General features: G+C 31.7%; 4 protein-coding genes across 14 annotated transcripts in view; 1 reads left to right on the top strand and 3 right to left on the bottom strand.

The window, feature by feature from the left end:
- Nucleotides 1-14,250, bottom strand: part of LOC132909906 (two pore potassium channel protein sup-9) — a 162,654-nt gene extending 148,404 nt beyond the window's left edge. Inside the window, exon 1 of the mRNA XM_060965131.1 lies at nucleotides 13,631-14,250. The gene's annotated coding sequence lies outside the window, so the exon portion shown is untranslated. The remainder of the gene's footprint in view (nucleotides 1-13,630) is intronic.
- Nucleotides 14,251-16,145: 1,895 nt separating this feature from the next.
- LOC132909887 (uncharacterized) lies at nucleotides 16,146-21,436 on the bottom strand. 10 transcript variants are annotated; one of them, XR_009658635.1, is made up of 6 exons: nucleotides 20,408-20,812; nucleotides 18,557-20,114; nucleotides 17,590-17,666; nucleotides 17,401-17,530; nucleotides 17,155-17,321; nucleotides 16,146-16,451 (listed from the first exon to the last, which is right to left on the bottom strand). XR_009658635.1 is itself a non-coding variant. In XM_060965085.1 (6 exons), coding segments are annotated over exons 2-6 (1,833 nt in total). In that variant the 5' UTR covers nucleotides 20,029-20,114; nucleotides 20,408-20,812; the 3' UTR covers nucleotides 16,146-16,450. The 10 variants fall into 10 exon arrangements, 8 of the variants coding, with proteins under 8 accessions (XP_060821068.1, XP_060821066.1, XP_060821067.1 ...); XM_060965085.1 differs by having other exon boundaries at nucleotides 17,155-17,307; XM_060965083.1 differs by lacking the exon at nucleotides 16,146-16,451 and adding an exon at nucleotides 21,349-21,436 and having other exon boundaries at nucleotides 17,120-17,307; nucleotides 20,408-20,444.
- Nucleotides 20,809-23,595, top strand: part of LOC132909865 (uncharacterized) — a 133,898-nt gene continuing 131,111 nt past the window's right edge. The window contains exon 1 of the mRNA XM_060965009.1: nucleotides 20,809-20,920. The gene's annotated coding sequence lies outside the window, so the exon portion shown is untranslated. The remainder of the gene's footprint in view (nucleotides 20,921-23,595) is intronic.
- Nucleotides 21,174-22,836, bottom strand: LOC132909910 (viral IAP-associated factor homolog). Of its 2 annotated transcripts, none has more exons than XM_060965135.1 (5): nucleotides 22,756-22,836; nucleotides 22,226-22,361; nucleotides 21,911-22,139; nucleotides 21,599-21,807; nucleotides 21,174-21,503 (listed from the first exon to the last, which is right to left on the bottom strand). In XM_060965135.1, the coding sequence occupies exons 1-5, from the start codon at nucleotides 22,771-22,773 to the stop codon at nucleotides 21,364-21,366; spliced, it is 732 nt and encodes a 243-aa protein (XP_060821118.1). In that variant the 5' UTR covers nucleotides 22,774-22,836; the 3' UTR covers nucleotides 21,174-21,363. The 2 variants fall into 2 exon arrangements, with proteins under 2 accessions (XP_060821118.1, XP_060821120.1); XM_060965137.1 differs by having other exon boundaries at nucleotides 22,589-22,768.

Raw genomic sequence — 23,595 nt, 5'->3', positions numbered from 1 at the left:
AAAAAGAACGTCTCATAAGATATACTTCTGTTTGAATTTGTCCTGAAAATATAAGATGCAGGAATCATAAGGCAGAAACTGGTACGGTTCTATCTTCAATAATATCGGAAGTCGAATGTATCGATAATCATGCACACGTATGCCAAATGCATACACGATGAAAGAAACAAATCCTTGGCTCGTATTACTTCTACGATCCCTCGACAAGTATATGCTCGATTTACCATCTACAATCATCATGAATACGTGTCTATAGACAACCATAGTACTCGAATATTCGGTCTCGGCAACCTACGATAATACGCGTCTCTTGAATATTTCAGGAAAGTGATCTCCGCAACATAACGTGCTCTGTATTAATTGAATGCGAAGAAGAATGTTCCCCTGCACTTTCAACGAACGGGCAGAAAATTAAATTAGTACTTTCGAAGCGCTGAAATTGATACGGGAATTTCAATTCGGATGAGGACCGACAAAACAGTATTTGAAATTCATGATGGGAGAATTTTAACAGTAAAAGTTTAAAAAAAAAGAAAGGTAGACGTTTTAAAAAGTTTAAAAAATATTCCCCCAATTGGAACTGATTGGAACTAATTTCTAGATTTGGTATCGTGTATTATTTTACATGTACTTTGAGATGTACTTGAAAAAAGTTATATTACAAGCAAGTTACTTGAAAAGTGAGGAAAAACCTTAAGACTAAATTAAATCTCAACGTAGAAATTCACAAGATTCAGAATTAAAGTTTGAGGAGTTTACCTTTAAATGTACCTTATATCGTTATTAATTAACTATTATTAATTGAAATAAATACAAAAAATTTTTTCTTTCTTTATAATCATTAATAATTGACCTACTTGACCATAACCTACTTGCATACTATAAATACACCATAGTGTTTGAACCAGACTATGTTAATAAAAGCCAAATAAATAATACAACGGTGGACTTCGATATGTTAGGACATGAATAAACAAGTTATTTAATACCGGAAAACATATGTGGCTCCAATTTTATTCGTCAAGCTAACAACCAAAAATTTTCTTCACACGTATATCATATGCAGAAATATCTATCTACAGGAAACGCAGGTCTCCAGTCTCAATATTTATTACCCTAATCAACAACCAGATTCATTCACACGCATACACTCACACGCGTATATGTACTAGAAGTAGCTGATTCAGTGACAGAATTGCAGGCACGTAGCTGATGCTAGAACGAGGTGTCGAGATTGAAAGCGCCGACACACATGTGTAATGATATCCTCAATGTGGAAATAGGAGAAGCTGGCACGGAATTACAATCACATAACGCACGAATCGCGGACAATTTGGCAATGATTTTTCCGTGGTCCGAGCAACGCAAGGATTTTTACAGTCGATTAAACCATGACAAACATTCAATTTCTGCTCAGAATAAATTCTATTCGGAACACGGGTTCACGGGGATGGTTCGACTTAATCCGGAAAAGCTTCTCTAGATTCCTTTTTATTTTTCCTATTTCTGTTCATGCATTTCGATATTTCCAAGGAATAAAAATAAGTCGAATAGTAAGATTCTTTCTCAATTTGATTTTAGATTGCCGACATATTAACTCGAACGCTGATTATATTCATAAAAATCGTGTACTTTATTTGACGAGTAAAATTTTCTATTTTTAAGAATTCTACAGTTAAAGAATTTGGAGGAATTCTACTGCAAAAGTTATCAAATTCTGCGATTGAAGTCTGTTGATAGAAATTTTTTAAAAGAAGATCCCGATTCATGTAGAGATTACAATATGACGTTGAATTTTGACTTCGTCTAAGATAATTAGAAATTTAATAAAAAACAGACAGAATTTTACCAGAAATTTTATGCAAAGGACTCCGCAGCTCATCGCCTGATAATTGTAGGTTTGATAGCAAGTCAAAAGAACGAGTCCCTAATTGAACGAACGCGAAACAAGAAGAGAGAATCGCACGAGCTATTAGGCGTGTTGAAATCCAAGCAATGCAATGTAAGAAGGTTAATCAAGCCATTTCAATGGTTGAGTTTCCGTATCCAATGAATACTTCCTACCCTGTACATCATATTTTCGAAAATATCGCATTGGATCCTGTCACGGCGTTGTAACCGAATCGACTGAACCGTGTCTTTGGCAGGATTTCAACCGCGATAACACCCTTTCTACATGGAGGTACAAAGCCTTGCCAAAAGGTAATTCAGAGAGACACGAATGAATATATTGTGTGAGACAGCCTTAATAGACTGGTACAACCAGCACCCACCATACATAAAATGTTTTTATGTCATAATAGTTAGAAGTATCGAACCAGAAACTTCAGACGTTTCTTAACTTACAACATATGAAATATTCGAGTACTTTAGATCTTTTACTTGGACTGTATCATGAAGTAGATATATCATTAGTTATGTTATTAGTAGTTATATCGTTTTAATATAGTTCGCATAAAATGGAATGTCGGCTTTTGCATTTTGCTTTGTAAACAATTTTGAAAAATCTTTAGTATTCGTTTTTGTAACAGTGCAATGAATATACAGGAAATTCAAAACTTTTCCCTTGCCAATTTAAACATCATTTTCCACTCGTATATTTTTTACATGTAGATACTATTTATTTTTATTTAACGATATCAGCCTGGTAGAATTCTTAGAATTTTAGAGGATAAAATCGCACGAAAATATTTCTCGAGAATATTATTTAATAACAAAACCGTGTCAATTAAAAAATTACGTTAATAAACTTGGTCTGATAAATATTTAACTTTAACCAGAGATTTCCGTGATCACGCAATTAAAAATTAATATAGATGAATCAATTTGAATTCTACAGATTGATCTTTTAGTCCTTGCAGGTTAAAAATGTGATTAAGATTTGAGATTTCATTTCCGATTTTAATTCGCAACAACTTCTATATCTGTTTTCGCTCGAAGGATCTGACAGAATTTATAAATGTGAGATTCAAGAAAATTTAAAAGCAGTTTTACAATCTCGCTTTGAAAAGCGTGTAGTCACACATTCTGCGAGAACGAAATTCACTTAAATATATTACGTCGTTTATTGTAAAACCTCTTATAATAAAAAAGTACAAAATAATACGCAATTTATATAAAATATCGCGTGAATTATGAGTTAAAGTATATTAAAATCGTCCACGGAATCTAATTTAATCAAAAACGATATAACGAGATAATTATTCTGTGCATTGTAATGAAACAATGATTTCGTTGCCGCGATAAAAGAAATTTCTTCTCGATATATTCCTAACAACGAATAAATTTGTTTTTTAACCCCGGTGTATTAAAAGTGCTTTCAAAGTTCATCGCAGGGAAAATTTTAATCCCTCCATAAAACAAGCAATAAAGTAACTTGATGAATCTGTGCTCTCGTATAAAATTGTTTGGAATAATTTTCTGATCAATTTACGCTCTTATTCGTAAAAGTATGAACAAAATATATTATAAGCGATTACACGATTGGAATACGAGCAAGAGATAACAAAATAGTCGATTGTAAGAGAAAGAGACAAATGATACAACTGGTAGCGGACTGCATCTGATCAGACATTGCTTTCGCTAGACTAACCACATCTACTAACTTCTGATGCAAATATTCTACTGAAACTGATATTCGCCGCAAAATTAGTTGAACGAAATTGATCAAAGATATCGATAAAATATCATTTTACGAATTTTTAAAAGTTGGTAATTAAAAATTCTTTAACACATAGCATTTTGGATGAAAGACTGCATACACTTTTTCTTAACGTCTTTTAAGAAATACCGTAGCCATGTGTATTGAAAATAATGAACGAAAATACTAAAAAATAGTAGAAGAAGAAGAGAAGAAAGAAAAATGCACTTTATATAATACATTCGGTGTAATGCTAAAAATATAGGTCACTAGAAATTCGATGTCGAATGTTCATTAATCACGTTTGGTATGAATCGATCCATCGATTGTGAAACGACAAGTCGTTCAAGCGACATAACGAATGCACCTAACGACCCAAAAAGCGAACATGACGTTAGAACGAAAGGAATGGCGAAGAATAAGCTCGAAATAGAGGGATACCAATGAGAAACAGCTTTATTCAGATAAAAAAAAAACCGGCAGATACGTCTGTTGATAGACGCCTATCACGCCATTTGTAACCACACGATTTTTTAACCCAGTGGATTTATTCGTAACGCGTAACGAAACTATATATCCATGCATTTCAATCATATTTAACTATTTTGTGAATATTAGAATAGCAGAGGAACTATTTCCTTAAAATAAATTACCTTCAACAGTGATTTTTATCATGGAAACTATACAAAAATTTGTAAACAATGTAAATTATTTAATAAATGTTTTGTTGAGATATGTATAATCTTTCGTGCTGGACTGGGTTAAATGCGCGTAGAGTTACTTGTATATGAGTATCAGTGTGTGGATACATGTGTGTGTAGCGTCAGAGCGCGTCCAGGCCTGAGTTGAGACAAAGGACGATCGGCAGTTGTGAAGAAGCGTCCAGAAGAGTCGGTTAGCAGTCGTCGAGTGTAGAGAAAGTAAGGAGACGCGTCCAAGTATGTATCGAAGAATATGTGAGAAATCCTTCTAGTAATAAATATATTATTATTTAAATATTACATCCTAGTGTATAGTCAATGTTCCTTCAACATTATTTCGGCACCAAAGATCCACAATTCTTAACATGTTTAATTAAAATTAATAACTCTTTTAAGTATGCTCCTATTTTGACGTAAGGTAATGAATTAGTTATGTTACGATATAGTAAAAAATGTATAAACCCAAAAAGTTGCGACCTAGCCCTCCGTAATTAAAAATTTTTGGCCTTGCGCAACTAATATTCTTTTTACGTCCTGTTAAAATGTTCTCCTGTTTGACGTTGTTTGGCTCGCGTAATAAAAACCTATACTACATAATTAAAAGGTCAAAGCAACTCAAAGAGGGAACGAAAGAGCTGCACGATTCTCAACAGGCGATTAATCGCATTTAACGTGGGAATGGATCGATCTGCGTGAAAGCTTCTCAAACTACGAGAACGTATTCGTCGCGCAAATTATTCTTAATCGCGTAAGTATTCGGACGTATAAAATTTCGACACCTTTAAGAGACGAGGCGACGAACGTGCATCCAACCGTTTCTTTTCATTTCCACGGCTATGGCTGCGTACAAACGAGGCACGATGCCAAGTTGAGAATTACATTCATTTGGACGAGCTGTGTTAAGTACGATTCAACAGCAAATTTCGAGACTGTCCGTGAGCTTCACCTATTTCATCGTTTATAAATTCTACCCCTTTTCGACGTAGCTCGACTGTTTGTGGACCGATGGAACAAAGGTGCTCGTCAAACAGAATGACTTAACTATTGCTATCGTCTCGTAGACAGTAAATATCAATTCACTGCCAGTTTACACGGTACAGGCTGTGTCAACGATCAATCTGTCTTACGTATATTCCACGTTGCCTTCAGTTTTGTTTGCCATTTTTCAATTTTCCAAATAGCATCCGTCAAGTAACCAAATTTATATTGTATATTTCATGGTAACAGCAAGCTTCTCTATTCTCTGACGGATATTTGATTATGAGCTAAAATATTGCTTTCAGTAAAAGGAGAAGTTAATCCATCCATCGATTCTATTTTGTGCCGTAGATAAAATTTTTACTATTCTGTCCTATCGAAAAGTTTCTTAATTTTGAAGTATGATAAAAACGGGGAGAATAAAGTTGAATAAAGAGTAAAGTTTGGAATAGAAAATAAAGGACAAGTTTACATTATATATGTACAATATCCACAATGTTCTCTCATTGTACACGAATTTAGTAATTAAATTCTAGATACAATTGTGTCGAATATACAGTAGCGGACAAAAGTTTAAGACGATGATTTGTAAACCGGATTACAAACATCTTATACGCATATTGTTCTTCTATTCGGTTTGTCTCTTTGGAATAACGTAGCTGTATGTTTGACCTTCGTAACCTCAGACAGTCAGTTGTTAAATACAAACAATGTAGGAGTTACAACAGTTAGTTACCGCCTAGCACTTGGAAACAGTGGACATTAGTTTAAGACGATCTGTGTAAAACGTGAGTACGAGTACAGTTTTTGAACATTTTGATTCTGGAATGTCAAAATCATTGTTTAGTGTACCTTTTATTGCTTAAAATTCATTTAGGTAGGAACAGACTATGGGTAAATCAAAGAATTTACTTGAAAACGAAAGGGAACAAATCGTAAGGCTGCGAAAGCAAAGTAAAACCTTCACCGAAATAGCAAATATAGTGAACAGGTCAGAAACAGCTTGTAAACAAGCTTGGTATAAATGTTTAAAGACAGGCATGTATTGCGATCAACCGAAAAACGGAAGACCACGGAAAACAACACCGAAAATGGATCGCCGGATTCATCGATTGAGCGAAAAGGATCGTTTTCGTAGTGCAAATAATATTGCTGCGGAGATAAACTATGAAAACGATACACAAATTAGTGCTAGAACTGTTAGGAGAAGATTAGAAGACTTTAACTTAAGAGGACGAAAACCCCAAAAGAAACCACTGCTGAGTTCTAGGAATCGAAAAAGACGACTTGCATTTGCTAAAGCTCATAAGCATTGGACAAGTGAAGATTGGCAAAAGGTATTGTTTTCTGACGAATCGAAATTCAGTCGCGTCTCTTCTGACGGGGTACGGTACGTTAGACGTCGAATTGGCGAAAGTTTGAAAACACAGTGCGTTTTAAAAACTCTTAAACATGGTGGTGGCAACGTTATGGTGTGGGCGTGTTTTTCTCGAAGCGGCCCTGGTCCGATATGTCGTATCAATGGAATTATGGACCGTTTTCAATACAAGGACATACTCAAGAACACAATGTTACCTTTTGCACGCAACAATATGAGTGATGATTTTATTTTTCAAAATGATAATGATCCGAAGCACACGGCTCGGGTTGTGAAACAGTTTTTTCAAGAAGAAAATATCACCGTGCTGCCGTGGCCGTCGCAATCACCAGACATTAACCCAATCGAGAATTTGTGAAGCATCATAAAAAAGACAGTACAAGGTTATAAACCGAAAAATTTAAATGAACTTTACTCTACGATTGAAACAGCCTGGAATAATATTACGGTAGATTAATATAAAAAATTAATAGATTCTATGCCAAGAAGATGTACCGAAGGGATAAGAAATAACGGATATTGAACAAAATATTGAATTTAAACAAAAATTGTGTATATTTTTTAACCAAAAATTAATATTTTTTGTATAGTCTTAAACTTTTGACCGACGAAATATTATACAGATTTCGTTCCTTTTTTATAACTTAGCTATTGAGCAAAATATCAAAATGAAATTTTTTTTCTAAGTGTACAAACAAATGTACAATTAGTTAATACCAAAAGTAGAACACCGTATTTATATTTTTTATGGAAAGTAAATCAATTATTTATTTCTTCCATTTCGTCTTAAACTTTTGTCCGCTACTGTACGTATGGTCTATGCAGTGTTGATACAGATAGAACAAACTATAATTGATAAATACGCGATAACATTCAAACAGAATTTTCTAGTTCAGTAATCCATAAAGCTCAATGTTGCATCTATCTGTTTCGTTTAAAATATGTGCAAATTATAGCCAAATATATATCTACATAAAATTATTAATTTGAAGGGTATCAAATGAGGGAATAATGATATCCAATTATTCGTCTGCGTCACGAAATATTATACTAATTGTTACAAAGATGATCATTAGCAACAAATAACTGTTAAACCGCACAGGACAAGGAACTTGTGTATTTAAGTAAAAAACTAAGTATGTTCTTGCACACAGAGTCATGTGGATGAGTAACCTCATTAGGTGAGGTTTAACCTCTTTAATGTTCACGCAGCAAAGGAGCTTAAAGTACGTCCTAGAAAGATAAACCGCATAATTTTGGACGAACAGGTCAAAAATGATCAAAACATAAATTTGATTTCACAAACATGTCAATATTTGATTTTCATCACATTCAACATTTTATCGCAACTAGTCCTCGCTTGATAGGTTAAATTCGGAGGGTATTTATAACCTTGCAGCAACTATAAATTTTTTAAACTAATAATATGTCTATGTCTATATATTTCATACAAAAAATCTACTTTATATATTAAAAATGAAAGAAGTGGATTTAATAAATCTAATTCAAAGGGTCACGTATGACTGAACAATACTAGGTGACAATTAAATAAATAATACTATCGCAGCAAATATTATATTAAGAAAAATTAATTATAATTAAAAAATATATATGAAAAATAGTTGCTTACGTTATGAAAAAGAACAGAAACGTAATCGTATATTTTCTCCTTTTCAACGTAAATAGAAAATGCAACTTTTTATAAGAATCATTAGAAAGAGTGCGAACGTTCGTTGAAAATTTAGAAGATCACCAAGGAAAATATGCTCGAGGTAAGCTAAACATCCGTGTTGGTTAACAACGGTGACGAAACTTTTGGAATGGAAATAATGTTCAAAGGATAGCCGCCGTTTTGAATTCAACACGGTTAAAGAAAGTTTGATAACGAAAGTAAAGTTTTACAACAACGCCCGATAATCTCTGCAAACTATTTTTCTAACGTAAGTTCTTTTCAATAAGACCAGTGACCTGCCGCGGTCGCCTCGTTGGAAAGAGGACTTAAAAATTAATTTCACCTCCATGACTAAACAAAATTACAAAGGATTACGCGTGAAAATGTTGATCAAACATTTTACAATATTGTCTCTCTTTTAATCGAGCTGTCCGTCGATGTGAAAGAATAATCAAACTTCGGATTAATTTAAGTGGTAAACTTTTTTAAAATTTAAATACGCAAGATAATGATATAATACCTCTAAGAAAAATTACGAACACAGAAGCAGCTCGCAAAGATTAGATTTATCTCGTACAAGTACGTAAACGTATATATCGGTAAGACGCAATCCCTTATTTTAAAAGATACTAAGACTTACCCTAAGCGGATTTCTTTGTTGGTTATTGAAAGAAAGCATCTTATGTATCTTTTCGATAGCATCTTATATATTCATAATTTTTTCTACTTCTCGAGCAAAACTTTTTCGTGTAACATTTTTATCAAAATCGATATAAACTTTTTTCTAACTTTTACTTACTTTTTCCTTCGTCTTAAGAATTCGCAATTTAGCTCTGTAGCCACGTGGCCTCTAAATATGAACGTACTCATTTAGAAAGAAAGTTTTGATAAAGACGGAGATATCAAGAGAGGTTACCATTCAAGGGAATCCAGAATGGCACATGATAGAGGAAAGATCTACGAGCTAATTTCAAGGCGATCTTCGACATTTTTCATCGTCTTGCCTAACATACCGACGCTTCCTACGTAATTTATTGGAATGCCTTACATTTGTCAAGTTACCTAAATTCAAGCAATTTGATAGCTTTCTATTACTGCACACCGTGAAGCTGTTATTTACTCCGGAACATCCTTCTACGTTTCTACATTTGTTCTCATTAGTCAAACTACTTGACTTCGTGCAGCTTAAATTTGAATGATTCGAAACGCTCTATTACATTGTAAACTTGAAGTATTTGTCCAAGTTTTAGATGAAGTTGAAATATATTCGAATATTTCTTGACTTGAAAGAAACATCAGTTCCTTGATAACGTAACATTATTTACAATGATAATATTTGGGTTAGGTACATCTTGAAATGCATTGGTTTATTAAACGAAGTCAACCTTTCTCGAAATTTTATGTTCCTTCATATTATACAAATTACTAAATTTTTCTATAGACACTCTAAAATATATGAGATATATTAATGGGAAAATAGTAGAAGAATATCTTTTTCCTAGAACAAGATAAATGTAGGAAAATATACGTTACAAGCCAAAAGTTTGGAATTATAAGTTTCGTCGCTTGTATCGCTATGAGCGCTTCTATTTTACTATACTGTGCCTATTTTCTATTAGTTGTCCACTTGAACTTAGGTCACCTCAACAGGAACGACTTGAGACCAGCCAACGTGACTTGTGTTGAGACAAAACTCGAGCTATTCGAATTCAAGTAACTCGGCTAATCCGAACGAGTCTATATCCATTTTTTAAAACAGGACCTTGTGAAATTTCGATGCACGAAGTTCTTTCGGTATATACCAAGTATATACGAAGCAACGAGCAGTAGATTTAAAAGGATAAAGAGGGAAAGAGTTGATCGAGTTCGAAAGTGGAAAAGCGAAAACAAGGTAGCTACGAGAGGCATGGTAGATTTTTTGTTCAAATACAATTTTATCGTGGACAAATAAAATTTCGATTTTATTTAACCCACGCGATCCAACGACAAACCCCTGAATTAAACGGGAAATAGTGAATTTAAAGTGAACGAGAAACAATTTCGATTTCGATAGTATTCTTTTAATTTTTCGCAGCGAAGCGCTGCAAATGTGACAAAACGTGATTTTTATTTCGTGAATTTTTCCCATCAATCTAACTCGACGTATCGCACCGATGTAATATACGTATGGATACTTTTTAAACTTTTATTAACCTGTTCGTGCGTGTTATTTACAGTACTTTGTAACGATTAAAGTTGACTACTGTATACTGGACTCGAACTACTGCTGGCTGACCATATGCAGTCTGATACCACTTAGAATATTATCCTCTCTCTTGAAATGAATTCTAACTCACAAAATTCAGGTAACAATTCCACATGATTTTCAAGTGAAACGCACGACTGAGTGCTGAAACAACGAACGCGCGAACAAATACAATATTTCAATAGTTTTATTGAACAAACTTAACATGTATATAGAACCAAGGTCACCATCGGTTTATTTTAAGATTCTTAAAATACATCCTTCTTTGCAATATTAAAATAGGTTCAAAGCTGTTTTTTTCGTGGTTCGATACATCCCCTCGTACAACAAAGTTTAAAAAAAGTTCATGCTAATGTTATAAACATATTAAGAACAAACTTCTGCTGCATGTGAGTTCATAACATAACGATATAAACACTAAGTAAATTATCGTACGTATTTCAAATAATGTTCAAATAAATCCTCCAGTAGAAAAGAATTACTTAAGACAAATCTGTCGAAAATATCGTTTCTAATATTATAAAACAGCAAGTGATAAAATCAAATATCCATGTAAGAAACAATTTCGAACACGAAATGCCCATCGTACCAATACGATAAGAGCGAAAGGTAAATTGGTACATGACAACATACCTCTTCAGATTTCGTTTATCGTGTGTTTGTAAATGGCTATGTCAAAGTGCAATGTAATTTTAAACAGAATTCGATTTTCCTTCGGTTGAAGGGACACGCAATTTCGTTCGGGCTCACTAAAAGCATCAACGATGAGATGCTTTGAATCCTTCACGAAGACCTGTCTAACAAGCTTCCCGATTCGGTGCCACAACCTATGCTTGACACGTGCTTATCAACGTCACAAACGGCCAGTCAGCGTATGGTGATAACGCAGTTAGGGTGCATCCCTGGACGTAGTTTAGAACGTATGCGAATACGTCCGAACATCATCGTGTTGACATCTGTAATGGAGTTACCAGAAGGACTAAGGACGAAACGCATTAAAATAAATTGAAGAAGCGTTGATAATGAAGTCAATTCTCATAAGCCATTAGTCCATATAAAATATATTACTTTGTGTTCTGGATTTTTTAAAGATCAAAGATATTTCAAAAACTATAATTTCAGCCCCCCTTTTTTCATCCTTTTGATATAGTGCACTACTTGGTTGTTTCAATTTAGAAGTAAAGTAGATGCTACAGTAGTGATTGTCGTGGATTTTCTCCTTAAAAAAAATTTTAATAATTACAGCTATCGAATTTATAATGAATGTTAATGTTTCTCGTGGAAAATTTCAAATTATGTAAGAAAACGTTTAAATTAGAAGAAGAAATATTGGAATAGACAAAACCTTATTTACACTATTATTTACTGAATTATGAAAAAGAAAAATTAAAGAATATCACAAATACCAAACTTTATTGGAAAACTAATTACAATGCATTGAAATTAAAACTGTAAAATTAGCAGACAAGTACTTTTCTTTCCAACAAGGCTACTGTGTTTTCACCATTTTGTAAGTAATACAGTGTGATAGCTTTAATATCGCAGACCATTTCACAATATGACTCATATGGGATCGAGTTACACCACACGTGGAGCATTGAAACTACTTTCTATCTCCACCTTGTTCAACTAAAATGGAAGTTTATCTCATGGTCAGAACAGAACAATTTTTATATTATCTATGTATAGCTCAAGTTATGTCAACAATCTCAATTTCTAAATATACCAACAGTTTTGTTGTTCTAATTTTTAATAATGATACAATACCAAAATACCTTATAGTAATTCATCTTATAACCTGTAATAATGTTTTATTTATTCTTAAAAATAAACTGCTTTTTTTACTCAGTTTTTATTTTCATTTCAACTTTGATGTATTTGAAATATTCGATTGGCAAATGCAATTGTAATTCTTAACTTGTAATATGTTGAACTAATTAATAATTACAAGTAACAACATTATTATTTAAGAATAACACATAACCTAACCTATCGAGTGTAATATGGCGAAGTGAAATTTGAATACAAAAGTTTTTACTGCGACAAGAACGAACTTAAACAATATATCTTCCGTTTTGAAACAACGTGTAAGAGGAATGCATAATCCAAAATGAAACTTCTGATATCTTTCAATATACTACGCGCATATAAATATGAACACTTTTAACTCAGTTTTCCCTGATCATAATATCGATCGATATTTTCAATTTTCGACAAATCATTATACATTAAATACAAATATAGAATGAACTTTATTGTATATGATTATATTAAATAACAAATAGAAAAAGAAAATCATTAAAGATCTAAAGATATTTCGATTTTTCAATTAACAAGTTTAATATCGCGCGAAATACGAAACACAATATGACACTTCCGGTAGAGACGATAAGTACCAATCAGAATACTGATCATTTATAATACAATACGACCATGCTAAATTTTATTACTCATTGTTAGTGTCAATTATCTTCTTGCCTCTAATTTCATTTCGAAATATTTCGTAACTAGACTGTGGATTTTTACGCAAATTCATATTTTTGCTAATATATTTTGTTTCATCCACAAAATATTACGAGTACTATGCTTGTATCATGTGCGTTTCACAAATGCATAAACATCCGCAGTCTGTTCATAACCCAAAATGGAGCTTCTCGTTGTACAAATAACGTGGACGATCTGTAAGTCACGCGGCACACACGAGAAAAAGATGATTGAACGAAAGAACCATGTTCCGTCTGGCATGCCAACGAGCTCCATAGTAGTAGCAAAGAGGATAAGCCAGACGATAGAGGCGCACGCGGTACCGGCGACTGACCGACAGACAGATCATCGTTCAAATCAAATTCAATTATCGGCTTCGGCGGGCACACTGTCGATCGAATAAGAAACTCGATCTTTGTAGCTAATCGATAGAGGTCGCAAAACATCGTGACATTCGTAATATTAAACTATATCTATAAATAAACGGTGAGTCGTAGGAGAAAAAAAGATAAAGGTTAAACAGGATCCTTACCTTTCCACGTCACGGCGAGGTACACGCGAAATCCGACCACGCCATTCTCTCTCTCGAGCACAGCACCGCACTGCACCATATATATACACAAGAACACACTTCAACACATCTCTACCCCTCCCGGACAGCTTTCCTTTCGAAATCTTTTTTCGCTGCTCCCGTATTCCCCTCGTTACTTGTCTATTTCCCTCACACCATCTTTGTTTCTCTATTTTACCGGTCTCTCGTTGTTTCTCTCGGTTGCCTTTCCTTGTCGAATCCCCTTTCACTGCCTCACTCTACCTTCCTATCTAACCCCTATCTCACCCTCTATCTCTCTCTCTCACCGACCGGCAGGAAACCTCGTCGGCCTCCCTTTTCTCCGGCACCTTTTCTTCTTCTCGTTAAGATGGTGAACCGGTGACAGAGTCGCACGATATCCGCAGCATCGAAAAATCGTGACGTCCACGGAGTTGTTCGTCGACCGATACAAGCGACGAATAGGACGAGGTTAGGAGGAAGAGGAAGAAGAAAAGGAAGCACCTCCCTGCGACACGCGCGCGCACGAGAGAGAGAGACAATCCAGCATCCAGCTACGCCCGTGACAGCGTCTGGGCAACTACTGAGGACGATCTGCGCGGTTCCGGCACAACCATTCGTTCGAATTTTGACCAATAGCGGCGCCACTGGTGTTATCCCTTTTCCTTAACGGGTTCACTATGGTGCGCACCACCCTCAACGGTTTACCGCTGTCGCTCCTCCTGATTATGGATGATTGTTCCCTTCTTTTACGAATAGTCTGTTAATAGTGTATAGTTCATTTTATTTTTTGATCTATGAAATTTAATTTTCTTCGATTTGGAAACATATATATTTTGGCGACTTGATTGCTCAAAAAATAAAAAATTGGTTAATTCTAAATCAAAAGATACGATTCTATGTTAAACGTAGAATAGAATAGAGTTAATAAAAATCTTGCTTATTTATATTACGGTAATAAAAAATAGAGGAAGAAGTAGAATTTTATTATATTACTAAGGAAAGATAAAATAACTCTAACTTTTTCATAGAGTTGAAAGAAATTTGTGGAAATTTTAAAAAGCAATTTTAATGTCTCCTACTTTTGGTATTACAGTTTCTTGTATTTGAATAATTTCTATGAATAATTCTGTTCGTCTTATGCGCGCTAATATGCCATCTTTTTTATATATGAGCAATACGAAGTAATAAAATAAGTTATTAAAAAAATAACACGTTATTAATTCTTCATCTCGACAGCGTATTAACAAACTGTCGTTTAAGAATGTGCAATGAATTAATACTTAAAAAACAGTATTTTATGTCCTGCATAATCTTTACAATTTAACATAGGATAAAGAATATTTCATGAACTTTATCATTAGACCTTTAACATTTCCGCTTACTCTTCTCAACGAAAATGTCAACGTGTTAATCAACAAGATAAAATTAACAGTCTATTAAACAAGAGTCATAGGTATTAGAAATGATGTAAGACCTGAAATGACTAAAGAAAGCAGAAAATTTATGAGTAGGTAAAATTTTTTCAATTGAACTGCATAAATTGCGCGGCGGTAAAACCGACAAAATTGTATTTTATCCATTGCACCACGCCGGTACGATCGTCGGTATATTCTAAGGTATACGAGACAGAACCTTTTTACGATTTACGAGGGAAAGCCAACGTATAAATAGCGAGGAATCGTCGATATTTCGAAGAACGACGCCGTGACTAGAATCGTGAGCCACAAGGGGCTGCTTTTAGTTTTTATTTTATTTCTTTCTTGTAATCTCCAGCATGTAGTTATGAAAAGGTATTTCTTAGTACCTTGATGTAGGTACTTTCATTAATCATGTGTAACAACAGTTAGCATAACATGCAATTTATTTATATTATTTTGTTATTGTTGTATCGTTTATTCTTCGTTGAAGAGAAAAAATTAAATAAAACATATACATCGTAATCTAGTAATTCATATGATAACGTATTGAATTCTCACAATTTGCAGATTTATAATTTTATTATTGAACTTAGAAATAAATATATTACTTTATTATTATTATATAAATATATTGCGTTGTTATATCGAAATTTATATTTTTGTAAAAATTATTTCATCGTAATATGTAATGTAACCTCATAACTAATTTAATTATTACATAATTGTGTCAATTAATTAGATATATGTTGTTACTTACATTATTTATTATGTAAGATAAATCAATGAAGCACGAAACCATTGGATTTATGGTAACTCAATAAATGCCTTTCTTCGTCGAAATGATTCGTGGTTTTATTACGACGTCAAGTTTTTGCTTTTCTTTAATGGCATACATGGTAACACTCTTAGGTGGAAAGTTAATAATGGGGTAATAGACTATTACATCCATATCAATGTGTCGACTCACGTAAAAATTCTCACATATCAAAATGATCATCGCGAAAACTGTGATCAACAACTGATTGAAATTTTTCTACTTACCGAATTAAGGTAAAAACAAAAATATTTTAAGTCGATTTATATTATTTAGACATTTATTTTTTATTTTATTTTTTATAAATACAAAACGAAAATTTATTCATTTCCCTTCAATAAAATGAGTTTGAAATGCTATATATATGATATATATGTTAATGCATGTATATGTTATGTGAGACAATATTAGAGATATGACTTAGAACAATTTTTTTTTTTTTAATATCTGATAATATATGTGTCATCACTTGTTTCTCTTTATCGTTTTTCGTGTATTGCACATAGATTATTTTTCACTCTGATAGAGTTTATAAAGCTACATTTATTTGGATGAAATAAAAGTATCTCTGAAAATAAAATTCAATTTATTGTTATACTTAAACATACATTATCAAGTAAAACATTTTCACATTAAGTATTTTATTAAAAATTTTACAATCACATTTTTTACATCTCAGGTATTACAGTTTCATTAAATACAGATACAAAAATAAAACATTTCAACATTTCATAACAGCCTCAAAAATGAAAAAGGAAAATTTTTATTTTATTACGGCTGTTAGATCTAGATTATATAATACTATAATCTTAATTTAAGTATCACTTCGTATCGATTACATGTAAAAATGTAGTTAATTTAAAATGCTATTCTTTTGTCGATATAAATAAGAATACATATAAAAGTATTGTAAGTACATAACAGAACAGGATATAATCTAGTAAAAATGTATAAACAAATAGAAAATATAAAAATAACCAAGATACAAAATATTATATTTCCAAGTATATAAATAATCTGAGTTACTTTTTTTGTTATTTTATATTGGATCGTAGTAAGAATTATTTTATAGTTATATCTAACGCGATCCTAGCAGCATTAAAATAATATTACTAAAAAGGTAACGTCAGCAAATAAAAAATAAATATAGATATAAATATAAAATTTTAATAATATCTACTTGAATTAAATTAATAACTTTGAAATATTTAAATGGTAATATAATTGCTAGATATATTTGTTCTTTAAAAACATCAGTAAGTTAAACTTACCAAGCGTTTTTATGGGTTTTCACATGATTTTCAAAAGCACCAAATTTGCTATAAACTTTTTGGCACACTTTACAAGTGAATGTTGACGAACGACTACGAGTATAATGAACCTGGTGCGCTGCTTTTAAGTGGTGAAGTAAAGACGACTTGTGTCTGAAAACAAATTTCTATGAATAAATCTAACAAATCCTGAGATTTGAAAGCTCTTATTCGGAAACTTTATACATCTTAGTCTCTCTTTTTTACCTATATTTTCTAAAGCACATGTCGCAATTGAAAGGTTCTTTCATACGGTGGCAATGAATGAAATGCCTATTGAAATGATATTTTCGATTGAAAAGCCTACCACAACTTTCGCAAAGTATTATGTACATACCTGAAAAGAAATTCGATAACAAACACCATACTTTATTGGGGATAAAATAGTACATTTACCTCCATGCGCTGCAGCTTGATGTATTGCCATTGTACGCGCGCTTGCGAATGATAATAAACATGATGAACACTGAAACCTACAAGTGTATCTCATAAAATACAAAATTTAGGACAACAACAAAAATTTTAGATGCGCCTTTGCATTGCAAAAATCTCCTTTACAAAACTATCGCTATAATACGATATACGATATCCGAGATGTTCTACCAAGTTTGATTAACCTGAATACTCGTTATTTTTAGAAATATGAAAAAACTTTATTTGCAAAAACTGTGTCATACGGAGGAGACCATAACATATAATAATTATCTGTAATGTCAGTCAGTGATAATTTTGCTTTATGGATTGAAGATTTTCGACAACTTGCATATTACCTTTATTTTTTTAAATAATTGTTACACTTCTTTATTACTAATGATATAGCAGATATTCAAACGGTTTTACTGGTTTTTAATATATATATATATATATATATAATATTAAATATAATATATAATAATATTATATATTATATATATAATAATGTATATAATAATGTATATCAGAAGTGTAATAAAATGCAACAAATTGTATGTTACAAATGTATGCATATATATTCTGTTATTAAAAATTTATTAGAAATTATTTTATTCTTATAGTGTGTATCCTAAGCGGGAGATAAGAAACAAAGAATGATTGTGGTCTTATGATATGTACACAATCAATCCGGAATGATAAGTGAACAGACGTAAAAAATGTGGCGATTGTAATATCGCGTTGATGCAAACGAATTCAAATGTCCGCTTTACTATTAAGAATATAAAAGCATAACATGCCATTTAAAAAAATAAAGACAACCTAGAAATCTTCGAAATTTCTTCATACCATACAGTTTACTCAATGAATGCTTTGAAAATGCAAGTTGAAAAAGGATATTTTTTTAATTTTCCACACTTTATAGAAATATAACATGAAAAAATTAACTTACTCGTTCTTTTCTGTAATATGTTTATATTCGTTATTGTTTTGAATTTGTAATGTTTTTTCTTGTTCTTGTGTACATGTAAATTGTTTAGATATTCCTTCTTCGATATCTTTTTTACATGAATAATTAAAAAATTTTATTAACGTTGAGTCAATATCATCCGTAATTTGCAAAGAGCTTTCAATGTCAATAAGCGGTGAACATGTTCTACTGCTGTCCTCGCTTAAAACATTATCAGTTATGTATGTACTATTAGAAGTATATAAATCTGTATTGTCCAAATTAGCTTGTGAATCATCATTAAAAATTTCTGTTGATAGTCTGTCTTTTGTATAAGTATTAATTTCGCTAGTTTCAAACAAATTTGGAGCATAATCCTCATGGCAAGAATAATCACAGCATGAACATTTTGATTTTCTATCACTGAAGAGATCTTCGATCCAATAATCTGGAGACATTACAGGTTTTCTTATTGAAATATCTATTTCATCCTGTTCATTGTCTGTTAAGGACCAATCTGCCATTGTCTCATATGTATCTATTTCATTATAATTCATATCAAGTTCTTTTACCTGATAATCACTATGTTTTGAACTAAAAGAATTATATGTGTCATCAGAATTCTCTGTATACCCTATAAAACAATCTAACTTATTGCTGTCATAAGATTCGTAATAAAATGTATTAAATATTTCATTGCTTGAGAAATCAATTGAATCTTGAAAATTATTTGATTCAATTTCTTCCAAAGATGAAGGGTCCTGACTTTTGAAGGTACAATCTGTTAATACATTCTGAGGCATTGAAGATACAAGTCTTTCTTGTTCACTTTTAAGAACAGATATTCCTTGTTTTTTATCCTGCTTGTTAGTGTAATGCTTCAACTTATTTTTTTGTGCAGAACTGTCTATCTCTGTTGACATACAAACGTTTTTATCCAATACTTCCTTCTCCTTGTCAACAAAGGAGCAAATGTTCCAGGCGTTCACATAGCTAAATTTTTGTTTCCTTCTCCTTGATACTTTTTTATATTTAGCTTCTTTAACAAATGTATTTTCAGAGCAAATATGCTTTGATGCTGCGTCAGGAACAAGTAAAACTTGTTGCTCTGTTTTTGCTATATCTTCAAAAAAGCAATTTGGTTTTGCTGCATCTACTTCAGATATTCTATGTGATCTTGAACTACTCTTTAAAATATTAGGAACTGTGCGATGTGTCTTATTCAATATTGATATGTCTTGTTTTGTACTAGTATTGTGTGATATTTTATTATGTAATATGTTATCAGATTCAAAATTATTTAATTCTACAAAATTATTTTTTTCTTCATCCGTATTAATTTCTTTAGATGGTTCATTATCCTGCATTATATCTAATAAAACTGTGTTTTGGTACATATTTTCTGAACTTTCACTATGCATATTCCAAATAGTATTATAGTCAAATGTGATAAAATTACTTAGGTCTTCGTACATTCTTAATAATATTGTTTAGATATTCCAATGAATTTTTTCATCTCTTTCACTTACATATTATGACTATATTGTACTATTCATTATATCTAAAAAATATAATAATAGGTAGCAATTAAAAAAATATACCAGAAATTCTATAACAAAATAGTTTTTGTTTCGTAATAGAAAATAAATACCAAAAAAAGATATAAATTCATTACATTTTTAAAATAACCATTATAGAAAAGAAACAAATTATAAGATAAATTTTTTTTTAATTAAATATGTAAGAGAGCATAAAAGATAATTGTCGTAATATTAAAACGATAACAAATATTTCTGTCAGCGGATAATTAATTGCTTTTTGTTTTAATAAGCCGAATATCATAGAAAAACTTACCTAGCTTTTCTGACCATAGTTCAAACGATGTTTAACACTGTAATCACAAATACAAACACCATCACCTTTCCAACACTTATATACCGATTATTACAACAAAAAATATATATGTAACTAATGTGACAGATATGAAACGTTTCAAACCGTACGGTTTGGCGACAGAAACTAAACTACGCTCCATGAAATCCTATAAAGAAACTTTAGTTGTGCTTAGATAAGAAGAACGAAACCTGAGAAGTCCTTGAGCGACAGAATGTAAACATCCCTAAGAAATTAAAACTTAAAAACTTCCGAGGACTAGAAATCTTACGTGTGGTTAGTATTTTTTTCAGTAAGCTTCCATTAATTTTTAAGTCTTCGTATCTTTTAATTTATTATTTTTTTATACCTTTGATATAGATTTATCGAAATTCATCAAGAAATTAAAAATACAAAGACATCGAAGTTCGAAACAACAATGATCATGAAATGAAATGCAAATTGTATCGACAATGGCACACACCATACGTTTTTGTAAGTTAAATTAAATACATAATTTTATATATATATTATTATTTAAAAGAGAAATTTGGATAGCGTAGAAGTGTGTTACTTTGTTGAGATTCTTTTTCAAATCTTCAAAATGTAAACAAGGTTAAATTTGCAATTTTTCGTTTAGAGGTAGATTGTGCGTTATATTCTACAATATTATAATAATCATTATTTTATAAAAGTGTAATGTGATAAAGGTGTAGAAAAATGGTAGAAATTATAATTTTTAAGTTGATAATGTGATAATAAAATATTTTATTGTGACAATAAGATTATTTATAATAATAAAATTTCAAAATTAACTAAAGATGAGTTGTGTGTGATATTGAAAATATGTGTGATATTGAAACAAATTAAATATTTCATGCTTAATAATAGCATTCAAACAGTAGATCAGCTTCTTTGAATACCTAATATAAATAGGATTACCAATCATTACTATCAGCAACATCGTCATTACTTCCATGCTTTAATGCAGAAAATAAGGCATCCCTGACTTTTGGCTTGGGATCTTCGGTAATTTTCGTTGGTATAGCTCCTGCCTGTCCGAACATCCATTCCAGTTCTATAATAACACGTATAATAAGTTTATATGAATACCAATAGAATCGAGACAAGTTACCAAAATAGATTTTTCATTAAATTTCCAATTATACATGCCTGCTTCAGTCAATTTCATGCCTCTTAATTCCATTGGGCCAACAATTTGTTTTTCCATCTGTCCATCACAGTAGATAAAAATTGTAGGAAGATTGCTATCGGGCCAGCCGGCAATGCAACTAGTAGAAATACTTTTCAAAAATTTTGTTAGAGGAAATTTTTTTGCTAAGTTGGTTAAATACTGATTTATTAACGAGCAGAGGGGAATACTAAAACAAAAATCGTAAAGACATAAGATCCTCTTAATATCTTAATATCTCTATTAAGAATTTTGATATGTAATATCTATGAATAGCTGTGTATTATATATACCCAGCTTTATATAAATGAAGTATAACCCAAACATTTTCTCCTGCTTTATTTACTTCTTGAATATAATCCCTTGATGTTATTTCTATAACTTCACCAAATGTAGGTTTGCCAGCTAACTTTTTCATTTCTTCTATTCTCTTCATTCGATATTTAAATAAAGCTATCTCATCTTCTTCATCCTCTAGTTCATCCAATTCATCTAGCGTCATATTTTCTAAATTATTGATAACTATAAGAAATAAGAAATATCTAGATTAATAAATTTTAGTTTGGAATTGTATCAACACGAGACAAATAAAATAAACATTCAATTACCATGCCCAGTTTTCTCATTCACAGTTTTTTCCACAATGTTAACGATTTGATCTTCCGTAACTTCTTTCTCTTTCTCTGGTATAATCCCTTTTCTTCTGAGAATGTCATTCCACTCTGTGTCTTCATTTGGATTTTGCTGAGTTAATAAATTTAGGTTAACTAGTTTATATATTAAGGACTAACTTGAAAAATAATATGGAAATCTTTTATATTTTATCTTATGCTTTATTGCATTTCGACCATTACAAGTTTATTTAATTATTTATTTTAATTTTTGTTCTGCAATATATGGCATCCCTTATTAGGAACCAGAAATGTTCAAAATGACATAACCTCTATTTAAAAAAGTTTTTCTGTACTTACCATGATGTAAGATTCTTTTTAAAATATTATTTCGTGCGCAAAAGAATTGATTTGCGCTATGCAAATTGTCAGGTTGATAGAGTTAATATCGTTAAGTGATGGATTTCGCTTCTAATGTTAGAATACTTGCGATCAATAGCTGGTTACGTTTCGCTATAATGAGATACGCTACGTAACTGTATCATCAATGACGCATTCACATTCGAATCTCATTCTATTTAAAAACCATGCAATTAATCAGTGGCGCTCCTGGTGGTATGTTAAAGTTCCAAAGCATATTTTAAATTTAATGTGACTTAATTTATTAATTTCATTTATCTAAATTTTTAGTTTTTTATTAGCGCAATCCATAAATTAATTTTTAGACAAATCTAAGAACCTATATACTTTATTCTGCTATGAATGAAATAGAATAATATAAAATAGTAAAATAATAGGGAAAGAAAATTACCATAGTAAAAAATGTATACACTTTTGTCTTTAATAATAAATAGCAAATGATGGTATACTCGATATATCATTTTAATGTAATTAACGCTTGTATGGAATACAATACTTATTACGTATTTACGCCTATATTCGATGACTGTACATTCAGTCGACTGTAATCAGAGAAACCGGTTGATCGTGCAGCTGTGCTGGTCCACGGCCATGTTTTGTGTCCCGCACCAAATACCTAAAACCAGTTTGGGACATCACCTCGATAATATTTATAGGCATATGGAATGATAATTTCTGTAACGGTACAACGTTAGTATCAAGCTGTATGCTTACACTTAGATTTATGCAGATTAGATCATTTCTCGTTTACATCTTTTTCCTTTTCCTCCCCTTTTTTATATTATTTGTTCACTTTTTTTTTATACCAAAATTTCGAGGAGCCACTAGCAAAACCAGTCTCATTTAAATTTCAAATGAACGAAAACGAAGAACAGGCAATCCCGCGTAAACATATCATCTTGATTGCTTTTTGTTTTGTTTCAAGGAGAGGTATATAATAAGTTGCG

The sequence above is a fragment of the Bombus pascuorum genome, chromosome 8 (genome assembly GCF_905332965.1).
Source record: "Bombus pascuorum chromosome 8, iyBomPasc1.1, whole genome shotgun sequence".
NCBI lineage: Eukaryota > Metazoa > Arthropoda > Insecta > Hymenoptera > Apidae > Bombus > Bombus pascuorum.
This window is presented reverse-complemented; position numbering and strand designations above follow the sequence as displayed.

Excerpts from the sequence above, each read along its gene's own strand:
- LOC132909887 (XM_060965083.1), bottom strand. The coding sequence starts at position 20,028 with ATGTACGAAGACCTAAGTAATTTTATCACATTTGACTATAATACTATT. Across the intron at positions 17,667-18,556 it reads CATATTACAGAAAAGAACGA|GTTTCAGTGTTCATCATGTT; the intron begins GTAAGTTAATTT and ends ATACACTTGTAG. Across the intron at positions 17,531-17,589 it reads TCAAGCTGCAGCGCATGGAG|GTATGTACATAATACTTTGC; the intron begins GTAAATGTACTA and ends ATTTCTTTTCAG.
- LOC132909910 (XM_060965135.1), bottom strand. Across the intron at positions 22,140-22,225 it reads GAATGAGAAAACTGGGCATG|TTATCAATAATTTAGAAAAT; the intron begins GTAATTGAATGT and ends TATTTCTTATAG. Across the intron at positions 21,808-21,910 it reads CTTCATTTATATAAAGCTGG|TATTCCCCTCTGCTCGTTAA; the intron begins GTATATATAATA and ends TTTTTGTTTTAG.